The sequence below is a fragment of the Elephas maximus genome, chromosome 3, assembly GCF_024166365.1.
Source record: "Elephas maximus indicus isolate mEleMax1 chromosome 3, mEleMax1 primary haplotype, whole genome shotgun sequence".
Taxonomy (NCBI): Eukaryota; Metazoa; Chordata; class Mammalia; order Proboscidea; family Elephantidae; genus Elephas; species Elephas maximus.
Window position 1 is genome coordinate 8,246,153 of NC_064821.1, and position 23,183 is coordinate 8,269,335.

Genomic DNA, 23,183 nt, shown 5'->3' on the forward strand with positions numbered 1-23,183 from the left:
AACATGCTTGGCTGCCAACCGAAAGGCTAGAGGTCCCAGCCCACCTAGAGGTGCCTCAGAAGAAAGTCCTAGTGATTTACTTCCCCAGAAGCAGCCACTGAAAACCCTGTGGAGCTCAGTTCTCTGACACGCATGGGTCGCCCCGGGCCGGGGTCAACTCAACGGCAACTGGCTTTTGCGGGCTGAGGGTAGGGGTGGCATGATGACACCTGGGCGTCAGAGGCTGGGGGTGGCGGGGCTGTGGGGACCCATCCTCATGGATGTGGACATTGGCTTCCCTGGCCCATGGGCTCTGGTGAGTGAGATTGAATGGGACTAAGTTTGTGTCTCCCTCCCCTGCCTCCATTCTCCCTTGTCCCCGCCGGCCCTGCCCGTTTCCTTCCAGAAACACTGCCTTTCTCTGGGGAGGAAGACATGAGTGACCCCGAGGCCTTGAAGTCACTGCTGTCGCTGCAGTGGAAGAACAAAGCAGCTAGTTTCCAGGCGGAGAGAAAGTTCAATGCAGTGGCCGCCCTGACCAAGCCCTACTGTGCTGTCTGCACCCTCTTCTACCCCTACAGCCAGGTGAGGGCCGCCGGGCGAGGGAGGGCCGCCGGGCGAGGGTGGGCCGCCGGGCGAGGGTGGGCCGCCGGGCGAGGGAGGGCCGCCGGGCGAGGGTGGGCCGCCGGGCGAGGGAGGGCCGCCGGGCGAGGGTGGGCCGCCGGGCGAGGGAGGGCCGCCGGGCGAGGGAGGGCCGCCGGGCGAGGGAGGGCCGCCGGGCGAGGGAGGGCCGCCGGGCGAGGGAGGGCCGCCGGGCGAGGGTGGGCCGCCGGGCGAGGGTGGGCCGCCGGGCGAGGGAGGGCCGCCGGGTGAGGAAGGGGGGCCGCCTGCCATGGGGCTCATCTGCTCCTGCTCAGCCCTCGCTTTGCTTCCAGAGAACTCCCAGCACTGCTTGGCAGGTGTGAGCTTCTGTTTGGGGTGATGGAAGAATCTGGGAACAGCAGCGATAGCTGAACGACATGGGGAATGCAATTAATGTCCCGGGATCGTACGCCTGGTGGAAACCCTGGTCGCGTAGTGGTTAAGTGCTACGGCTGCTAGCCAAAGGGCCGGCAGTTTGAATCTGCCAGGCGCTCCATGGAAACCCTGTGGGGCAGTCCTACCCTGTCCTATAGGGTCGCCACAAGTCAGAATCAACTCAACAGCACTGGGTTTGGTTTTGGCGTCTTTTGGGTTGTACACCTAAAAAAAAAAAAAAAAAATTTTTTTTTAAATTTGAAAATGGCGGATGTTTTGTCATATATATTTTGCCAAAACTTTTTTTTTAATAGAGAAAGGAAGGCCTTTGTGGCGCAGCAGTTAAGCGCTCGACCACTCAGTGAAAGGTCAGCAGTTTGAACCCACCCAGCAGTTCTTCAGGAGAAAAGACCTGCTGATCTGCCTCCATAAAGATTACAGCCTAGAAAACCCCACGGGCAGTTCTACTCTGTCACGCGGGGTCGCTGTGAGTTGGGGTCAGCACAGCACTGTCAGAGTCTGGTCTGGAAAAGAAAAGAAAAATCAAGGGAAAAGAGAGAAATGCAAGAAGGGCAGATGAGGGGCAGGTATCACAGTCGAGAGCCACGGCTGGAGGGGGCAGCCCGGTGCCCACCTACCATTGAGGGTTGTGGCTGGGGCAAGGTGGAGCCCTCGGCAGGGTGGTGGGCGCAGCTGGGGCTCTGCTCATGGGGCTGCCGGGGATGCGCCAGCTTTTAAGTCTTCCAAGAAGGTAACTTACCGACATGCATTTCTGCAGAAAAAGCTCACGAGGGGGAGTGGTATGTGACAGGGAAGGGCCCTTGGGAGGAGCCGCCGATGGCTGTCCAGCTGGAGACTCCACCCAGCCTGAGTTTGGACAGCCCAACAGGTTGCAGTTGGTGCCCCTGCCACATCTGCAGGCTGAGGGGCGGTGTGGATGGGGCCTGGGGGCCTCTCAGCTCCAAGTATGCCTGCAGGGTGACGAGGGGCAGGCTGGGGCAGGGCAGAGTCCACCCTGGTGGCTGGGGTCCCTGCCGTGTCTCCGCTGGCATGTCTGATGCCCACTCTGTGCCCAGGCCCAGTGTCCCGTGCCTGGGGTCCCTGCCGTGTCTCTGCTGGCGTGCCTGACATCTGCTGTGGCCACAGCCTACCTTCCAGCCTTTTCCTTCCAGCCTGGATGCCTGCCCCGCCCCCTTCTTGCTCTGCTTCTCGCCGTAGCCAGGTGGGCACTGGGGAGGCAGCCCTGCTGTGCCCAGTCTGGGCTGGAAGCTCTTTGGGGCTCTCCACACATGCAGGGTGGGGTGTGAGCCCCTGGTGTAGCCACACGCCCCTTCTCCTGCTGTGACATCTGCCCCCACCACTCAGCTCACACTGTGCTGTCTTGCAGGCCTCCTCTACCCACCCCACCCCAGCCACCCGGCCTTGCTGGGCTGATTTCTATTCACTCTTAAGTCCATCTCTTCCAGGAAGCCTTCGTGGCTTGCTGTCTCAGCCTGCTTCCCCATCCCTGCACAACTCTGCCCTTGGGGCAGCCCCATCGTGTTTGTCGGCCGTAGACACCACATCTCCAGTCCTGTACGTCTTGGCTCGCTGCCTGATGCCCTGTACCTTGTTAGTGGAGATGCCCGGGTGGACCTCACACCCCAGGCCTTGCTCTGGGGTCTGAGCAGCGAGGGGAGATGAGAGTCTGTGTGCCCTAGCCGAGGGTGGGGAGCCTGTCACGGTCCTGCCACAGAGCTGCCGGGACCTGCATCTCAGATGGGACCTGGTCTTCTGGCCCTGAGACCGTAAGATGCACCATCAAGGTGTCAGCTCCGGGCACTCTCTTGTGTGTTGTCAGAGAAGTTTCTGGGCGTCATAGTCTGGGAGCTCTGGTTGAAGATACAAATCTTTACAGTGGTCGTGAGGTAGCGCCGCCGTGACTGACTTTAATCACATGCCACTTCGTTAGTGCAGGTTTTAAGTGGGTGTGGAGGCAGCTGCTATTGAGTCCCGGAGCCCTGGAGTCAGCCACCAGCGCACCTGCCTCTGTGGTCGCTGGCCATGTCTGCCCTTGCTGTCCTTTATGAGTGACAACTGCTAGGCTGGAGTGCCACCTGTGTGGAAATGAGCACAGACATTCTGCAGTCTCCGCTCCGGTGAAGGCCAGGACCTCCCTGGGACCCCAAGTGTTGCTGGGGCACGGGTGTGCAGGGCACGGGTGTGCAGGGCATGGGTGTGCAGGCTGTGGGCATGAAGGACCAGGTGTATGTGCAGACTGTGGGTGTGTGGGCCACTGGCGTGCAGGCCCAGGTGAGTATGCAGGCTGTAGGTGTGCAGGGCCAGGTGGGTGTGTAGGCGATGGGCATGTGGGCCGTGGGCATGCATGGCCATGGATGTGCAGGGCCAGCTGGGCATGCAGGGCCATGGGTGTGCAGGGCCAGGTGGGCTTGCAGGGCTGTGGGTGCACAGGGCCAGGTGGGCATGCATGGCTGTGGGTGTGCGGGGCCGGGTGGGCGTGTGGGGCCGTAGGTGTACAGAGCCAGGTGGGAGTGCATGGCCGTGGGTGTGCAGGGCCAGGGGGGCGTGTGAGGCTGTAGGTGTGGAGAGTTGTGGAGTGCAGGTCACAGAGCTCTGGCCTTTGCCCCTGATGGGCTGCCAACCCCTGGGGCCTGGTGTCTCAACCACGTATAGGGAGGGCTGAGTCCCCTCAAGTCAAGCACCTGGGTGTCCACACTGCCCACGCGTCCCTGCCTCTCTCGGTCCCAAGCCAGGCCCAGATGCGTCGTCCTCTTGTGTGCCTCCGAGTCATGGCCGGGGCTCACGAAAGCGGACCCTCCCTGCCTCTAGGGTCTGGGGAGCTCGTCTCCGAGGCCACCGCCGTCTGACGGGCAAACCGGGGTTGGGGCTCCCAGTGGAGGCTGGGCACAGCTGACTTGGATCCTGGTGCCGTGGACAGAGCGTGGTCATCACCATCCCGTTTATTCATTTGTTCAACAAGTTTCTCCTGGGGGGTGGCTCCGTGAGGCACCATCCAGAGACTGGGGATATAGCCGTTACGGGGCGCAGGTTGGAGGAGACAGCCGAAATAAGAGTCCAGATAACTGCCCAGGTGGTGGTCAGCACGGTGGAGACAGACAGCACTGGTCACTTGGGTTGGGGGGCGGATCTGCAGCCAGAGGAGTGCAGAGATCTGAGCTTTAGGCAGAGGGCACTGCCTGAGGCAGGACCTGGCATGAGGAAGGAGGAAGCCATGGGCCCAGGCAGGCGAGACAGCCAGGGGGAGAGCAGCAGGGCCAGCGTGTGTTGGTGCTGAGCCTGGACATGTTACCAAGTGGGCTGGAGCTGCTGGTGGCTGCCTGCAGAGCAGGAATTGTGGGACTGAGGGTTTGGGTGGGGCCATTGGGGTGAGGAGGAGGCCTTGGGGGCTCGTTTGGAGATGGAGCTGGCAGGGTTTTCTGGAGGCCGGGGAGAGGAGAGGAGGAGGGGGGCTGGTTTGGTCAGCACCACTGGTGCCCCTCACACACCCAGGGGTGTCCTCAGAGTTGTGGGTAGCGGGCCACGTGGCACCTAGTGAAGGGTCCCCCTACTGACAGCAGGCCTTGTCCCTGCAGTCCCTACAGCCCGAGAAGGAGGCACCGCAGGCCACACTCGGGGAAGGCCCCACAGCAGCTGCGCCACTCTCCAAAAGTGGACAGAAGACAAGGCCGCTGGTCCCTGAGATGTGCTTCACCGCGAGTGGCGAGAACACCGAGCCACTGCCTGTGAACTCCTACATCGGTGACGATGGCACCAGCCTGCTCATCGCCTGCGCCAAGTGCTGCCTGCAGGTCCACGCCAGTGAGTGTCGGGGCCCCAGGGGTGTGCTCTGCCAGGGGCCCCGGGAGGGTGCCGGTGAGGGAAGGCGATACCCTGCTTCACACAGCGCCCCTCCCGCCACAGGCTTTTCTTTGGGGTTGCAGGCAGGACACAGTGTCACCAGCTACAGCTCAGGCAGGCCTTGGTGCAGGTCCCCCAATTTCTAACTTCCTCCATCCTTTCTGTAATGGGATTGGAGGCTGTGCTCATGCCCTGGACGGGGAAAGTTTGGTCACTCAGGAGAACAGCCCAGCACTGTGGGCCACTTACAGGTCAGGGGCCCACACCAGCCCGGGGCGGGGCGACGCAGAGGCCAAGTGTGTCCAGGGGTAGGTGGGCATGCTGGGGGCAGGGCTTTTCCTGTCCCCTCCATCCCTGCTATTTCCATCCCTGCCACTCACGCTCGCCTCACTGACCATGGTGAGAAGTGGGCCAGGAGTGCCCAGAAGGATCAGTGACGCATTCCACGGCTTTCCGGAAACTGCTCTTTCTGAAATCTTTCTTTGCCAGTCGGCAAAACAAGGTGGTCTTCCAGGGCCAGAGGTTCTTGCCCTGCCCCCTGGCCAAGGCAGGTGGCTCCTGATGGTTGCTCTCCCGATCAGCCTCCTTCTGGAAGGTTCTGTGAGCCCTGCCCCCTCTCCTGGATCCAGGAGGCAGCAGGAGGAGATTAGGTGCCTGCCAGGTGCCCCAACGCTTCCAGACTCTGGGATCTGGGGCTGGAGTTTGGAACTGGGGGGTGAGATGAGATACAAGGCCTGTTAGCCATGTGATTTGTCTCTGGTGCTCCTGGCCACTCTGCCCCAGACCCTGTAGGCTGGCAGAGCCCTGAACCCTGCAGGCCGGCGGCGGAGCCCGAGGCAAGGAAATGGATGTCTGTCCTTTTCCAGGGCGCAGGGGTGGAGGCGGCCTGCAAGATTGAATCCCAGAGCAGGAGGAGCGTGTGGTTTTGCGTGCTCCTGCTGAGGGAGGCAGCGATAGATCTCTGTCTGCCACCTCCCCTTCGGTGGCCTAAGCAGTAATTCTGCCTGTCTGCTGGGAGCTGTCACTCTGCTGGCCTGGGTGTGAGGTGCAGCCCCACCAAGGCTGGTGTGGCCAGGTGGGAGGGGACAGGCCAGGTGAGCAGTGAGCACTCACTGACTGACCTTGGGAGGCCTAAGGTCACAGCTGCCCAGACAGCAAAACAACTTGATTTCAGCCTTGTAGGCGGCAAGTTCGGCCCCACTTGGCTTGGTACACACGTCTCCGTTGAGGATTGCCGTTAGGGGGCAGCCCCCCCTTATGGCAAACTTGGCTGGGTGCACCCAAGGGACAGTACAGGGAGCCTCTCTGCCAGCCCCCTTCCCCTTCCTCATGTTGTTCAGCTTGGCCTCTGGGCACCCGGGGTGCCTCCACACTTCCTCAGTCAGGGCCGACCCACACTGCAGGACTTCTGGAAACCCAGCTCTGCCCACCCCCTGCCAACAGAGCCCCCTCCCACTCTCAGAGCCCCCTGTCTGGTGGGCAGTGGCCTTGAGTGAGGCAGAACCCGCCCGTACCCGCCCCTTCTCAGTGCTCTCTCCCCATGTCCTTAACCCAGAGCCGCGCTCTTCAGTAGACCACCTTCGCGATCTCCGGTCTGTATTCTCAGCAGCACAGTTCTGCACAGAGCGTGGCCCAGGTCTGCGCGGCAATGCCCTGTGGCCGCTCGGAGCCCAGCCCAGACCTTCCTCCGTGGCCCACAGCTGAGTGCCCAGAACATGGCCCTTCTAGCTCAGCTGAGTGGGGCCATCCTTCTTGGGGAGCTGAGGTGCCGCCCTGGCTGAGCGCGTGACTCGGCAGGGGCCCTCCTTTGTCCCCTTGTATCCCGCTTCCAAATGAGCCATTCCAGGCCCGCGCCCCAGACTGCCCTCCCCACGGCCGGCGCGCAGTGGCCTGCGTGGAGGAAAGCGGGTGGCGAGAGCACGCCTGTGACACTGGGCCGGCTCCAGAAGGCCGCAGCATCGCGTATGGTATGGCCCCGTGCCGCCCTGCATCTCAGCACCCGGTCTTCCAGGTTGCTACGGCATCCGCCCCGAGCTGGTCAGTGAAGGCTGGACGTGTTCCCGGTGCACAGCCCACGCCTGGACTGCGGTAACTTTTGCCCTATGGTGGGGGGCGGTTCTGAAAAGCTGCCACCCATTGGGAACGGGACTGGCCCAACCCCGACCCCACGGGATGTCCGGGGCTGCTGTGGTGGGCGGTTGGCCTCAGGGATTGGAGGGACTCTGCCCAACCCCTCACGGCAGTGTGACCTGGGGCTCGTGTGGTGGGCGGCCGGCCCCAGGCATTGGGGGCACTCTGTGGGCCCCTCATGCCATGTCTGGTCCTGCAGGAGTGCTGTCTGTGCAACCTCCGGGGTGGAGCACTGCAGATGACCACCGACAGGAGGTGAGTGAGCCGCCTGTGCCCCGGCAGAGTCCTGGCTCAGCTCTCACCAGGGGTGTGGCCCTGGCTGGCACCCTGAGCTCTGAGCCTCCCCATCCCTGGGTGGTGGTGAGAGGCTGGGGACAATGAGAGAGTCAGCAATTGTCAGCTGTCACCTCCACGCAGCTGTCCCATGTGTGGGTGGGGTGGGCAAGGATGAGGAGCGACGATGAGTGCCTGCACTGAGAGACAGTCCCTTAAGCACAGGCCTCACTGTTTAATCCTACCACAGGGGCAGGGTGGGTACATCGTCCTGCACGGACTATCTAAGTGTCCTGCCCTCACCTCTGCCCCCCTGCTGCTGGCCTGGCCACCGGCTGTGCTGGGTGCTGGACTGAGTGTCCTGAGGAGGCGCACCCGTGAGGACCTGGGCGCCCCTCCCTCCCCTTCCAGGTGGATCCACGTGATCTGCGCCATCGCGGTCCCTGAGGCCCGGTTCCTGAACGTGATGGAGCGCCACCCTGTGGACATCAGTGCCATCCCCGAGCAGCGGTGGAAGCTGGTGAGTGTCTCTCCTTCCCCAGGACATTCCTCAGGTGTGGGCTGGGGCCTGCCATGTGCGTTTGAGATGGATCTGCGTGCCCAACTGGGGCCAGGCAGGGAGCTCCTGGCTTCTCCGTCCTGGGCCAAAATGCCAAGGGTCACAGCGAGGAAGCAGACGAGATGGGTTGTTAGTTTTGTTGTTGTTAGGTGCCATCCTGTCAGTTCCAACTCCTAGCGACCCTACGTACAACAGAACAAAACACTGCCCGGTCCCGCGTCATCCTCACAATTGTTGTTACACTTGAGCCCATTGTTGCAGCCACTGTGTCAGTCCATTTTGTTGAGGGTCTTCCTCTTTTTTGATGACCGTCTACCAATCATGATGTCCTTCTCCAGGGACTGATCCCTCCTGATAACACGTCCAAAGTGTGTGAGACGTAATTTCGCCACCCTTGCTTCTAAGGAGCATTCTGTTTGTACTTCTTCCAAGACGTTTGTTCATTCCTTTGGCAGTCCGTGGTATGTTCAGTATTCTTTGACAACACCATGATTCAAACATGTCAATTCTTTGGTCTTCCTTATTCATCGTCCAGCTTTTGCATGCCTGTGAGGCGATTAAAAACACCATGGCTTGGGTCAGGTGCACCTTAGTCTTCAAGGTGACGTCTTTGCTTTTTAACACTTTAAAGAGGTCTTTTGCAGCAGATTTTCCCAGTGCAATGCGTCGTTTGATTTCTCCACTGCTGCTTCCATGGGTGCTGATTGTGGATCCAAGTAAAATGAAATCCTTGACAACTCCAGTCTTTTCTCCGTTTATCATGATGTTGCTTATTGGTCCAGTTGTGAGGATTTTTGTTTTCTTTATGTTGAGGTGCAAGCCATACTAAAGGCTGTGGTCTTTGATCTTCATCAGTAAGTGTTTCAAGTCCTCTTCACTTTCAGCAAGCAAGGTTGTGTCATCTGCATGACGCAGGTTGTTAATGAGTCTCCCACCAATCCTGAGGCCCTGTTCTGCATATAGCATTAGTTTTAGCATACGTTTGTTTTGGAACGGGTCACACAGACATGCGGTGCACAGTCAGAAGATGCAAAGGTACCCCGTGAACACCAGCCGCCTCCCAGGCAGCGGGTCTCCTGGTTCCTCACACACCTCTCTGCAGGTGCTCTTTGCACCTTAGAGCAGCGGGTTCCGGCCCCACCTTCTCTGTGTGACGGCAGGTAGCCATACATTCCGCTCGCCCCCTCCTTTGTTGGACGCTGCACCATGGAGCTTGAGTCGGTGTGACCACATGGATGGACTCAGGTCACGGGACTTCCCCTCGGCGTGCATGAGGCCCCCCCCTTTAAAGAGTGCATGCCATCCCCGGTCATGGTGTCTGTCCCGCCTACTGGGGGCCCCCTGTGGTACCTCGGAGCCCACGAGCATCGACAGTGAGCTCAGTGCTGGCAGACCCCTCGGCCTCCCTGCCCTTACCCCCCTCTGTGAGTGGGAGGCAGCAGTCCCTGCCTTACTGGCCGCAGTGAGTGCTCACTGTACCACCTGAGCATTGGTGGCAGCCCTGGGCTCGTCACTGCAGCCTCTTTGCCTGGGCTCCAGTCACCTGCCCTGACAACGTTGCGTTCGATCTACACTGCCCATTGGGCGCACCGGGACTTGGCCTACTCTGGAGGCGAGGAGCCGGGGCTCAGAGGAAGCAGCTCCTCTGGCCTGGGCTTGGTGGCCCCCCTCTGGCTGCCCACCACCTGAGGCCTCTGGGGCCTCCCCACAGCCACCTGCAACTATGCTTAACTGTTCCTGAGACCAGGCCTCCCACCAGGCGGGGACATGGCCCAAAGAGAGACGAGGGAGACCCAGGTGCCTGCGTGGGGCTCAGACCCTGCGCATATGCGGGCAAGCCACCTTGTTGGGGGCATCACCGCTGAGGCAATGGCAGTGGATGAGGGTGCGTCCTCTTGAGCCTCTTGGCCATCTCGTGTCACCCTGGGAGTGGGCCTCAGCCAGGACCACCAAGTGGCACAGGGCAGCGCCAGGGCCTGATGGGGAGGTCCGATGAGGAGGGAGCCCCCCCACCACAGAGCCCGGGCTCCCCATGCAGTGGTGCCGTGCCCATGGGCTCAGGAACAGGGGCTGGGGTACTGCGCTCAGAGCCCACAGCTTGTGTGGCAGGGCAGCTCGCCCCTGACGTGGTATAAAAGGCGCCATTACTCAGGTGGAGTGATGGTGCAGCGCTGGCGATAAGTCTCCCCCACGCTTTATGGGTCATCTGACATCTGCGCACACAGCCTCTTCATTACCAGCACTTGTAACGATGAATTAAAAATCCTTTTACAGGAGGCCCACTTGCACTGCTTAATGGAGCCACACAAGGAAGCAGGCACTTAACTCCTGCCTGCCCGGCACCCACGCTGTCTGGGGCCACAGGGGCCACCAGCTCTGGGCGCCAGGGTGTTCTGGCGGGTCAGATGTGAGCTAGGGTCAGCCCCCAGCCGAACCAGGTTGGTGGCAGATGGGATCACCCACCACACCAGGCTGGAATGGTTCCTGGCAGTTGGTGGGAGCATGCCAGAAGCTTTCTGGAGGAACGATGAGGCCTGGGTGGGGACTGAGATCAGCTTGGGTGCAACATGGCCCCATGGGGCAGGAGGACACACCTGGGGGGTGACTGGTCCCCCCTTCCCACTTGGCCCTGCTGTGTGGTTAAGGGTCCCCTCATGTCAGGCTCCAGAGAGAGAGAAAGAGTCTCCTGCTCCCCTCGGGCACCAGGGTGTGTTCCCAAGCAGGTTGGCAGCAGCCGTCGTGCCCAGGCTTTAGAAGGCAGCAGACATGGTGCCCACATGTGGCGAGTCTGCAGTCCCCGCCGGTGGAGGGCCCTCAGCTTCCTCCCAGACCATGCTCTGCACAGACGCCGCTGCCCTCCGGCCTCTGACAGGTCGGGTGCCCTCAAGGAGACTGAGGCCAGAACCTGGGAACCAGACTCTCCTGGAGACCCGCCCAGTCCTGCCCCACAAGGGCTGACAGAAGGACCAGCTGGTAGATGCGGGCCACACGGGCCCAGGAGCTCTGGGGCAGACACAGCCCCCATGGCCTCACTGGGCAGTGTGTTCAGATCCTTCAGTCCGGGATGCCAGGACATGATTCAACTCACATGGGGAGCCATGAGCAGCTGACCCCGCTCCCGGCCTACGTGAATGCACCCCTACAGCCACGGACGCCCCACCTCTCGGCCTCCCATCGGCCCCTCGTCAGCAGAGATGGCTGTGAGTGACTGCAGTGGAGGCCCACGCTGCCCTGTGTGCTGGGTGCTGGCCCCCGACAGACCATGACAGAGGGCCTGGCTCGCGTTCTTCAAGACGTAGGCACTCAGATGTCGAGCTGCCAGCCCACGGGGTGGACATGGTCTGTGCCCACGGACATGGACATGGGCTGTGGATGGTTACTCTCAACAGGGTCTCAGGTTTCTCCTGGGTGTCTCTGAAAGTTCCTGGAAGCTTCTGGATGTCTTCCCCTGCACCTCCCCATGGGTCCTCCCCCACCCGCCCATGGTTCCTCCTCTGTTGCCTGCGCCCACCACCCTGTCTCAGGTACCTTTTGGCCTCAGAGTGAGGCGGCCTTGCCAAGCTCCCTGGGAGCCCCGTCGGCGAGGGTTAACGCCATCTCTCCGCTCAGCTGCGTGGGGCCTGTTGTACATCAGCGCCGTCCCTGCCGTGAGAGAATTAGGTATTGACAGTTTAATAATGAGCTCGCATTGCCTTCGATCGGCCTCAGGCGCCACGTTCCTGCAGCGCCCTTTGCTGCTGTGCTTATCTGGCTTTTGAACACGGTTTATGGAGCGATAACGGCCGCTTATTAAATGCTCAGGATGACGAGCAGCAGGGCCCAGGGCCTGGCGGCTGCCAGCCAGCTGGGAGGGCCTGTGGTGAGGCCACTGCCAACAGCTCCTCAGGGCTTCTGCCCTGCACCTGGGTGCTGACACCGGGCAGAGAGGGGCAGGGGCCCAGGTGGGAGTCTCACCTGCTGTAATTGCTCGAGTGCCTTATTTTTTTGAGATAAAATTGACATGACATAAAATTGACCGTTTTAGCTGTTCTAAAGTGAACAGTTGGGTGATTTTTAGTACATTCACAGGGTTATGCAGTCCTCACCACCACCTACTTCCAGAACATTCTCATCACCCCTGAAAGAAGCCCCGTGCACATTAGCAGTCACTCCTCATTTCCTCCTCTCCCAGCCTCTGATGTTGCTGGGTGTCACTGAGTCAATTCCAACCAATCGCCACCCCGTGTGACAGAGTAGAACCGCCCTGTAGGGTTTCCTAGCCTTTAATCTTTATGGAACAGATTGCCGGGCCTTTCTTCCGTGGCACTGTTGGGTGATTTCAAACCACCTATGTTTTGGTTAGCAGCGTGTGCTTAACCACTGCTCCACCAGAAGTCTTTCCTAGTCCCTAAAAAGCAAACAAAATCCATTGCCGTCGAGTCAGTTCCAACAGAGCGATCCTGTAGGACAGAATAGAACTGCCCCATAGGGCTTCCAAGGCTGTAATTTTTCTGGAAGCAGACTGCCACATCTTTCTCCTGAGCAGCGGCTGGGGGATTCCAACCACTGACCTTTCGGTTAGCAGCCAAGCGTTTAACCACTGCACGGCCAGGGCTCCCACTGATTGACTTTCTGTCTCTCGGGGTTGACCTGCTCCGGACATTTCAAAGGCGGAATCCCACATGATGTGGCCTTTTCTGTCTGCCGTCTCCCGCAAGCATGGTATGGTGAAGGTTCACGCGTGCTTAGTGTGTCAGGGCTTCCTTCGTCATGGCTGGGTCTCTGGCACCTGTCCAAGGCAGTTAGGCAGAGGGGTCAGTGGAGGGGAGCCCAGGTGAAGCTTCACATGCTCCATGCAGCTGGGGGAGAGGGGAGCCTAGAGGGCCTCGGTGGGGGGATGATGGGGCCTGCCTTGCCCAGGGCCAGTGTGTGCTTTTCCTAGAGTGCTCTTCTGAGGCTGGCAGTACGAGGGCGTGAAGGGTCTGGGCCTCCAGGCAGTCCAGAGCCCCCCGTCTCATACCTAGGAGACAGTGCCAGCTCTGGGGGTCATTCCTAGGAGACAGTGCCAGGTCTGGGGGGTCGTTCCTAGGGGGGACAGTGCCGGGTCTGGGGGCTTTCTAGGAGACAGTGCCACATCTTGGCGGGTCATTTTTAAGAGACAGTGCTGGGTGTAGGGTGTCGTTCCTAGGAGACAGTGCCGGGTCTGGGGGTCGTTCCTAGGAGAGAGTGCCGGGTCTGGGGGTCGTTCCTAGGAGACAGTGCCGGGTCTGGGGGTCGTTCCTAGGAGACAGTGCCGGGTCTGGGGGTCGTTCCTAGGAGAGAGCGCCGGGTCTGGGGGTCGTTCCTAGGAGACAGTGCCGGGTCTGGGGGTCGTTCCTAGGAGAGAGCGCCGGGTCTGGGGGTCGTTCCTAGGAGAGAGCGCCGGGTCTGGGGGTCGTTCCTAGGAGAGAGTGCCGGGTCTGGGGGTCGTTCCTAGGAGACAGTGCCGGGTCTGGGGGTCGTTCCTAGGAGAGAGTGCCGGGTCTGGGGGTCGTTCCTAGGAGAGAGTGCCGGGTCTGGGGGTCGTTCCCAGGGGACAGTGCTAGGTGTTCGGGTCGTTCCTAGGGGACAGTCTGGGGCCCAGTAGGGGCTCCCGCCTGGGGCAGCATCCCCGCACAGCGCCCCCACCGCTGCCTGTTCCCGCAGAAGTGCGTGTACTGCCGAAAGCGTATGAAGCGGGTGTCGGGCGCCTGCATCCAGTGCTCCTACGAGCACTGCTCCACATCCTTCCATGTGACCTGCGCCCACGCCGCTGGCGTCCTCATGGAGCCGGACGACTGGCCCTACGTGGTCTCCATCACCTGCTTCAAGCACAAGACGGGAGCCCACACGGTGAGTGACAGCCCGCGCCCCTGCCTGCCCGCCCACCCTCGCCGGCCCCTCTGAAGGCCGCCCTCCGCCTTCCCAGGTCCAGTCCCTGCGGGCCGTGACCTTGGGCCAGATGGTCATCACCAAGAACCGCAATGGGCTTTACTACCGCTGCCGTGTCATCGGCGCCGCCACGCAGACCTTGTACGAAGTGAACTTCGACGACGGGTCCTACAGCGACAATCTGTACCCAGAGAGCATCACCGTGAGCCGGGAGGGGGCTGGGAGGCAGAGGGGGCCGGCGGGGCAGGGAGGGGCCTGTCCCTTCAGGAGGCAGGGCAGGGAGGGAGGGGCCGTTTCTCTGAGGGTGGGACAGGGTGGGGAGGGGGCCGTCCCGGTGGACTGGCCTAGGTGGGGGAAGCTCTCTGTTTCTGCAGTCCTCCCCAGCTTGCAGCAAGGCAAACTGCTGGGGACTCCCAGTCCTCTTTTGTTGTCAGCTTACAGTATGACTTCAAGCAGGACTCTATAAACAGCACTTCCCTCCATTTGTGCGTCGGTGCCTAGGCAGTGGGGAGGCTGTAACCTGGTTAGGGAAATGGGAGGCCTCACCTCACTGTTCCGTGTCTGTAGAGTAGAGACTGCGTCCGCCTGGGGCCCCCTCCCGAGGGTGAGGTGGTGGAGCTGCGGTGGGCAGACGGCAACATCTACAAAGCCAAGTTCATCTCCTCGGCAACCAGCCATGTCTATCAGGTGAGCCCTTGAGGCCGTAACAGCCCTGTTTCCACAGATACCCAGAGGGGTGAGGATCCCAGGCGGGCAACTGCTGTTTTTATTGGATTGACCAAAGCCCCAGGGCTCATGCTGAGGTTGGGGCACGGGGTGGGGCCTCTGCTTGTCCCCCAGTTCTGAAATTGGGGTAGTTACCTACTTATGCTGGAAGGGACCTCGGCTGTGTGATCTTTTTCTCTTTAGGGTTGTCTTCTAATATTTAAAAAAAGTAAAGGTGGTTGTGGGTTTCTTTCCCAATTGGGGGAATCACACTTGATAGAGAAATTATTTTAAAATGTGGAATTTTAGAAAAGTCACCCATATCTTGAAGGCCCTGGTCACGCAAACGGTGAACACACTCGGCTGCTAACAGAAACATTGGCTGTTCGAGCCATCCAGAGGCACTTTGGAAGAAAGGCCTGGCGGTCTACTTCCGAAAAATTGACAGTTGAAACCCTGTGGGGCAGTTCTGCTCTGACACACAGGGGGCACTATGCGTCGGTAGTCAACTCAACAGCAGCTGGTGGCTACGTTCTTTCCCTGCATCTTCCCTAGGTTGGCTGTGTCCCTCTTCTCTGTCACATCTGTTGTTCTCCTGCTGCCCTTATTGGGGGGTGGGGAATGAAGGTTCAGAGGAGTGCTCAGAGTCCCCGAGATCACACAGCAGGTCGACAGAGCCGTCCCGACCTCAGCTGCCTCCCTCACCCCATGTCCTCTGGGCAGCCGTCCCAGCCCGTTTCTTTGTGGTCTTTGAATTTAGCCCTTTAAGGTGAAAGTGAAGGAGAGAAGGAGCGACCCCACAGCTGTGCCAAGGCCACAGTCAGGAGGCAGTGCTACAGCTTTGAGGGAACCCTGGTGGTGCAACGGTTAAGCACACGGCCACAGACCAAAAGGTTGGCAGTTTAAATCCACTGGCAGCTCCCCTGGAAAAAGACCTGGCAGTCTCTTCTTGTAAAGATCACAGCCTAGGAAACTCTACAGGGCAGTTATGCCGTGTCACATGGGGTCACTGAGTTGGAATTGATCGACGGCACCCAACAATGGCAACCATAGCTCTGCACTACCTTAGGGTCACAGGAGCACTGGAGTCTGGTGCCCCCTGGGCCTGTACCATCTGTGGCTTGTGTTTTCCACCCTGGCCTGTTGCAGCTGGTTGCCCCAGTAGGAACCTCCAACCTCACCTGTCCCCCTGAGAATGTGGCTTTGCCCCACATCCAGGATACCAGGGCCGCAGGCTTCCAGGCCATCAGCAGTGCGTGAGCTGGCTGATGAAGGCGCCTGCCTGGGAGATCCTGACCACAGATGGTCCGGACATTACTGTCGCTGCTCGGCCCTGCCACTGGGGAGGCGCCCACAGCCCTGGTGGGGTCCCGGGAGGTGCAAACAGTTCTGGAATGCCTGGCGATCTACTTGAGAAAAATCAGCCAGTGAGAACCCTATGAAGCCCAGTTCTGCTCTGACACCCAGGGGCTCACCATGAGTTGGGATCCACTGCCCCGCAGCCAGTAGGATTGTGTTTTGCTCAGTGCAGGGGCAGCGTTAACTTGCACCCCCCAACACACGGGGCAGTGGGCCAGGAAAGGGAGGGTGGAGGGCAGTACCTGCCGCGGCCAGTCTGCCGGCTCGGCTCTCCACCTCTCCCCCCACTTCAGGACAGCCCGGGCCCATGGGTGGTAGCAGGAAAGCACCCAGCCCAGACCCTGGCAGGAGAGATTTGTAACCCAGTCGCGGCCCTGCTTCCCTTGCACCCTGGAATCCTGCTGGTCCTAAGCTTACCTCCCTCCCCGAGCCCCCAGATTCCATGCCTGCCTTTGGTAGGTGGATTCCACCCAGGATTTGTATTGCTTGGCATTTGGGACCCACTGGGAACAGCCTGGCCTCCAGGAGTGGACTAGTCCTGGCTGATGGGGGCGGGGTGGGGAGGTGGCCACTGGCTGGATAGCCCCTTCCAGCCATATCCCCGTCACAGCTCCCCATTATAGCTGGAAAGGGCTGAGCTGGGAGTGGAGGAGAGCTCCCCATGGGAATAGAATGAACTGCTCTTGAGTCTTGTAGGAGCCCTGGTGGTGCAGTGGTTAAGCACTCACTGCTAACTGAAAGGCTGGTGGTTTGAAGCCACCTAGTGTTCCACAGGGTGATGGGCACTCCCGTAAAGATTTTTAAAAACCAAACCCTTTGCCACTGAGTGGGTAACAGCTCATAGAGACCCTATAGCACAGAGTAGAACTGCCCCATAGGGTTTCTAAGGCTTTACAGAAGCAGACTGCCACATCTTTCTCCCGCAGAGCAGCTGGTGGGTTCAAACCACCGACTTTCTGGTTAACAGCCCAGTGCTTTAACCACTTAGCCACCAGGGCCCCTCCCGGTAGAGATTACAGCCTAGGAAAACTCTATGGAGCAGTTCTGCTCTGTCACATGGAGTCTCTATGAGTCGAAAACTGACTCAACAGCACCGACAACAACACCCAGTCTCACTGGGGACGGTAAGGCCGGCTCCATCGCCGTGATCCGTTCCGTTCAAAGGAAAATAGGCCTTCACGGCTTCAGACAGCATTGGTGCTCACTGCACATTCTCGGTGCTGTGCGCTGTACCCGTCCTCGGTGCTGTCTGCTGTACCCGTCCCCGTGAGCCTTTGCAAACAAACACCAACCCGTTGCTTGTCTTTTCTGTGCGGGGATAGAATATCATGACAAACTGTGTCTGGGATCCACAGTGATGAGGCCCGGCTCCATGGAATTTCCCAGTTTCACCTCAGAGACCTCCCACTGGGAAGCAGTCTGATTAAAAGAGCCCCCAGTGAGCAGTGACCGAGGCATGAACGACCAAATACTTCTCCTTTCCTGGGGAGGCCTGCCTTGGAGAGAAGGGCTTCAGGATGGCAGGGCATCTCTCTGAGTGAAGATATTGTGGATTGGACAGTTGGGGTAGTCCCCTCAGAGGCCAGGGGTCCATGTCCAGGCCAGGGTCACCAAAAGGGGCGTGGAAAGTTCCTTCGAGAAGTCAGGCCAAGCAAGTGCTGGTATCTCTTCCTCTGTCGGGAAACCTGTGAGGATGATAGAGCAGATGTAAATAAACTAATAGTCGTGCTTGGAAATGAGAAAGGAAGCTCTTGGTGGGTCCCTTAAAGAAACAGACGGAAGCTGCCAGGTGCCCTGGCTGGGGAGCAGAAAGTTGCCACCTCTCGGGTGGGCCTTCTCCAGAGAACTCTCTCATGTCACGAGACCCCTTAGGATGGTCAGCAACAGGAAGAGCTCCCCCTGCGAGGAAACAGAGCTAATAGAAGCAGTCACCACACAGCTTGAACACAGGATTATTTAATATCTTCAAGGTGCTGGGAGTTGTGGGAGATTACATCCCTGAAATGGGGGCGGGGGGTTATTAAGTCAAGCACGGGCGGTTATGAAAGAACTGGTAATGATTCTGGAAATGAAAACGGTGGTGGTGGCCGGCAGGATGCCTGTGAGGTGGTGGTGGGGCCTCTGTGCCTTACAATCCCAGGGCACATCATTGTGCCTGATGGAGGCAGCCCTGAAGCCATGTGGCACACGCCCACGTGACCCAGAGAGGGAGCCTGGGGAGAGCTGGTCACTTGGGCGCTCAGGAGGAGGCTGCTGACCCCACACTGGCCTGGGCTTGGTCCAGTCGACAGTAGGGTTCCAGGAGGTTCCTCACCTACTCAACCCCCGATGCCCACAGAGGACCACACGGACAGGCTCCCCTCTAGAAGTCCCTAGGGTGTTGATGTCATGAGATCCTCACACTCCATGGCTTCCAGAGCCCGCCCCAAGTGTGCCCCCAAGTGTGACCCCCAAACACGGGAGGGAATGCTGTGTGTCATGTTGCCATCGGGGGAGCCTGATACAGGGCGCTGGAGCTCTTCCCGCGTTACCCCTCGCAACTGCGCGTGAGCCTCTGTTACCTCAAAATGTTTGTTTAAATGCGGCGTAAAAACCCCACCCTTGGAGGTTCAAAGCGCGAGTCTGGGTTCTGGGGAGAGACCCGCAGCCAGGAAAGCGGTGTGACTCTGCGCCACGTTCCCCCCAGGGGTTTGGCCACGGGCTGTTTTCCTGAGCACCACGGGGCGGGCCGTGATGGTCGGCGCTGGCCCTTCATCAAGCCTCTTCTCTTCCTACAGAGGATCCAGAGCGGGTCTCCCTGGTCTTTCTGACCTAGAAACCTGAGCTAGTTTCCCGGGTTTCTAGAACTCTCTTTTTCCTCCCGGGAGGGAGCCTGCTTTTCTGGGGTGATAGAATCACCATGTGCAGTGCCTGCCAGAAGTGAGGGAGAGGCCTGGCCGGGTGCAGCACCCCATTGGCACACCCAGTCAATGGCTCCGGGACTCCACCCTCCGACAATGGAGCCTGGTGGAGGTCCTACCAGCCGCCTGGACCTGACTGGCCGGCCATCCTTGTCCATGGCTACTGCTTTCTGAGGGGACCAGGGGTTCAGATGAGGGGACCCCACCCCCCCGCCCTGATTCTTCCCACTGGACAGGCCCTGGGTGGGCCCTCTTCCCTTTGGGCCACACAGCACCCCGGGCCATCCACAGCCCCGCAAGCTCCTCGTCTCCCACAAAGGGTGGCCGAGGGTGACCACCCAAGCCAGGAGTCGCAAACCAGGCCTCCCACCTCCTCACCCATTCCACTTCTGCCCAGGGCTGCGGCAGCCTCCAGCATCTGCCTCTTCATGTGTCTGTCATCGTTCTGGACAAGTTGGACGGAAAGACCAGAGGAATGGGGTCCCAGATGGCGGCATCAGGCTGCCCAGAGACTCCTGTGACCTCTCTCTCACCTGCACTCAGAATCCTTAGAGTCAGCACCCCAGGCCTGCACCTAGAGTCTCCAGCTGCTCTGGAGCTTCCAAGAGCCTGGGCTGAGTGTTGTCCAGCCGGGTGGAGGGGTGCTGGGCTAGAGCAGTGGAACAGCTCACCCAGGCCTGCTGAGCCGTAGAGTGCCTGACCCACTGGGCCTCCATTAAACCCTGACTCTCCCAAGCCACTCATTGGGCAGAACTTTCACAGGAAGTGACTGCCAAGGTTCAGACAAAAGGGCTAGCTTCAGGCATAGCTGGATCCAGCATCTCAGGCTGATCTTGATTTCTGTGGGCTTGGGGCAAGCATCATGGGCAGTGAGGCCCAAGCACAGGGCAGGACTCTGGCACGGACAAGCCCTGAGAACAACATCCCCCTCGCAGGTGGAGTTTGAAGATGGCTCCCAGCTGACTGTGAAGCGCAGTGACATCTATACCCTGGAGGAAGAGCTGCCGAAGAGGGTCAGGTCACGGCTGGTGAGTGGCCACAGGGCCGGCTGCGGTGTGGGGCTGGGAGCTGCAGTGCCGGGAAGCTTTCTCCGGGGCCTCAGTAAGTGGGCTCCCGAGTCACATTTCACCCACACTGACTGCGCCTTCCGAGCCTCCCCCAGCTGCACAGCTCTCCTCTCTCCACCCGTTGCCCCACTCCAGGCAGGAAGGGGTGCTGAGGATGCTCAGGGGAGCCAGCTCTGAGGGAGGGGCCTGTCCAGGTGTCCGGAGGGGGCCGCCCCCACGCCCTTCTTACACAGCGGGGCTCAGAGCAGGAAGAGCCTCCACGAGGCCTCTGAGCCCTTTGGAAGCCAGCTGCGCGTTCCAGGGTACAGCCCGGGCACCACAGTTTGCGGCTTCAAAACCGCTGTCCCGGTGTGCACCCCTTTTTACGGGGACAGGGCGTCCAGAGGCGGAGGGGGAGTGCTGGCTTCTTCCCACCGCTGTTACTTGTAGTGGTGTCACTAGGGTTGGTGTCACCGTGCCGTGCTAACTACCACAATATTGTAGTTAAATACCAGAACATTTGACAAAATCCGTGACTATGAAAACGGCAGCGATGAAAACGGCAGCGTGTGCTGGTAGCACGTGCAGATGAGACCAGGTGATTAAAAGGATCGTTGTTATTGAGTAATAACGACAGCCCTGACCAGAGCACATCACCCCCAAAAGACCCACTGCTGCCGAGTTGATTCTGACTCATGATGACCCTGTAGGGGTGTTGATACCTGCAGGTATATTGATACGTACGAGCTGGGCTTATAAAAATGTTTTTGTTGGCACAACTAACTATGGGAATATTTTTATAAAAAATAATAAACTTCTGCTGGAGCACTGCAAAAAAACTTTATAGGCAGTCATTTTGGTGTCACTCTCCCGCCCCCCCAGTGTCTCCCCCCGCCGTGCGATCCACACACCCCGCAACCTCCTGGTGACGCCACTGGCTACCTGTTTGCTTCTGTCGTTCTAATCCAGCCTCAGGGTGTGGCAGGCAGGTGGAGGGAAGAGGAGGTGGGGTCACTGGGAAGCTCCCCTGGGGACCCTCACACCTGCTCTGCCTCCTGGACTCCTTGTCCTCCAGGAAGTGAGTGGCCTGTCCATCCGCCCCTCCTGGGGAGCCAGTGGCAGGTGTGGGGTCGCTCTCCCTCCCCGTCTGCCAAGAGGGGCAGGACCAGGGCTCCCAGCAGTCAGCTAACCTGCTTTCAGAAGGTCACTCACTGAGGGACAGTGGCCCCAAGCCCCACCATGCTCAGCCTGCCCCCTGCTAACCCTGTGCTCTCTGGTCCCCGCAGTCGGTCAGCACGGGGGCGCCCCAGGACAGCGTCTTCTCAGGAGAGGAGGTAAAGGCTGCCAAGCGTCCACGGGTGGGCGCCCCACGTACCACCACCACCACCACCTCCACCTCTGCTGCCGCCACTGAGGACACGGCCCGGAGCCTGGACTACCTGGTCTTCATGGAGAGCCTGCTGCAGGCACAGGGCCGGCCTGGAGCCCCGTTCTAGAGCATTCTAGAGCGCCCACTGGTGTCCATTCATCCGTGACCTCTCAGCCCAGCATGGCCGCCCAGTCCCCAGGAAGGAGGCTGCGGCCCCGCACCTGCTCGCCGGGAACCCTGGCTTCGCCTCCCTCCTGGCCCCAGGGGCCACCTCCCGCGCGGGCCCTCTCTGCGCAACCAACAGCGACAGGGCAGACGCGGCCAGACTCAGGGAGCAGGGCCAGCTGGCTCGGGGGCGGCCAGGGCTGCACCGCCCACCTCAACTCCTCAGATCCTGAACCCATGAAAAGCTCTTGGAAAAGGTGCTACCACGTTGCCTACTGAGCGACTCGGAATTGTGACCCTGTACATAGATCACCTTTGTGAAGTTCTTTCTATAAATGCTATTGTTTAAAAAAAAAAAAAAAAGGACGAGATAAAATGGAACACAGAGAAAAGAAAAAAAAAACCCCAAAGTTGTTTTCTAAGATTTGTGGCTTTAAAAAACAAAACACACAAACCAGAAACGTTCTTTTTCTCAGAACTGGGATCCGCAAAGGGCGACAGCGGCATCTCCTTGGTTTTCGTTTGTTATTTTAAACTATCGTTTGCCGGCAGGCGGGCAGGCGGGGGGTGCGGCTGGGCAGTGCCGGGTGGCTCTGTGATTGTCAGGGGCCAGGTGGGCCAGGTGGGCAGGCAGGACATGGTCCCCAGCGCCCACACGGTCTCATTCCGGCTTCGCCCGAGCTCCAGACTTTGCTCCGCCCATGGCTGCCCAGTGCGTCCCCCCACCTGGTCAGAGGAGGCCACCAGGCACTTTGGTGGCCAGCCCTGTGTGCTCGGCCCGCGGGCCTCCGCCCCGTTGCTCACGCCTTTGCAAAATAAACACTTTCACTTCCCGTTTGCTCGCTCCTCTGCTTCTTCCCCTCGTGAGGCCGTCCTGCGGGAGAGCTGCTTTCCAGGTGAAGTGTCTGCAGCGCCCCAGGGCACTTCTGAGAGGCCTCTTGGGGAGGGGCCCCCGGTGTGTGCCTGGCTCCTCCACGGGTGTGGATGCTTCTGGGGCAGGGGTTGCCTGGCTGGTGGGGCGGCCGTGGGTCCAGTCCTTCCATCCGCTCCTAGACAAGGCCTGTCCTTGGCCACCTCAGTTCACCGCCCAGGCACCCTCAGCTCTGGTGTCCAGTGTGGGGGCTCTCTGTGATGTGTGGACGGTGTGTCTGAGAGACGGGGTTGGGGAGTGCTTTCCACATGAGGGGAGCCGGCCTCCCCAGGTGTAGGCTGAATTTATGACAGAAGAAACATCCTTGATGGCCAGGCCAGGCAGAAAGCGCTCTCCGAGGCCACGGGAGGACCACGACTCCCATCCCCGCCCCACGTCAGCGGGACCTCTCCGCCCTGCTGTCCCTGGGGCGATGGAAGGGGGAATGTGCTTGTGTGAAAAATAAACATTTTTTTAGAAGAATGTTCTAACGGTTGCCAGACCCGACAGAAGGATTTCAGAAACCGGGAGCGAGTGTAAAGCTATGGGAGAGGGGCGGGGAGCCCTGAGTGGGCAGCGGGAAGCCCGGGGTCACACAGCAGGTCCCCTGTGCATGCACCAGCCCCCGGGCGGGGCCCCAGCTCATGTCCCTGTGGTGGAAAAAGGCTGTTAATGCTGTAAAGAGGGGAGAAAGTGGAGTCACCCCACCCCACAGCCTTCCCCACCCCGTGGGCTTCAGGGGTGCGTGGACGGTTGGCTACCTGACAGCAAGTAGAAATGCACATTGTCCCCACAAAGATGGTGTCTTACGTGTGCAAACGAAAAACCACTCCTGCACACCCCCCCCCACACACAGATTCCAGATGCCATGATGAATCTTGCCCCCTCCCTGCTTGGGGCCCCTGTGAATGGGGCCCCTGTGAATTAAAGACTAGCACCGTGGAGTTAGAGCTGTGGCCTCAGACGTGAGTTCACTTCCTGCCCAGTGCTGCGGGTGGTGGACGGGCGGGGGGCTCTCAGGTTG

At 59.9% G+C, this 23,183-nt stretch overlaps 1 protein-coding gene and 1 long non-coding RNA gene across 3 annotated transcripts in view; one reads left to right on the forward strand and one right to left on the reverse strand.

Annotated features, from left to right (window-relative positions):
• KDM4B (lysine demethylase 4B) overlaps positions 1-22,087 on the forward strand; it is a 226,417-nt gene extending 204,330 nt beyond the window's left edge. For both annotated transcript variants that reach the window (XM_049876484.1, XM_049876486.1), the window contains 10 exons: positions 386-564; positions 4,590-4,815; positions 6,866-6,942; positions 7,184-7,239; positions 7,669-7,777; positions 13,481-13,666; positions 13,743-13,907; positions 14,273-14,392; positions 19,605-19,697; positions 21,002-22,087. In XM_049876484.1, coding sequence (XP_049732441.1) covers positions 386-564; positions 4,590-4,815; positions 6,866-6,942; positions 7,184-7,239; positions 7,669-7,777; positions 13,481-13,666; positions 13,743-13,907; positions 14,273-14,392; positions 19,605-19,697; positions 21,002-21,211 — 1,421 coding nt within the window. In that variant the 3' untranslated portion in view covers positions 21,212-22,087. The remainder of the gene's footprint in view (positions 1-385; positions 565-4,589; positions 4,816-6,865; positions 6,943-7,183; positions 7,240-7,668; positions 7,778-13,480; positions 13,667-13,742; positions 13,908-14,272; positions 14,393-19,604; positions 19,698-21,001) is intronic.
• Positions 11,340-14,324, reverse strand: LOC126071967 (uncharacterized). Its single transcript, XR_007516433.1, has 3 exons — positions 14,252-14,324; positions 12,367-12,584; positions 11,340-11,458 (listed from the first exon to the last, which is right to left on the reverse strand). It is a non-coding gene; the product is annotated as an uncharacterized LOC126071967 (long non-coding RNA).
• Positions 22,088-23,183: the final 1,096 nt, after the last annotated feature.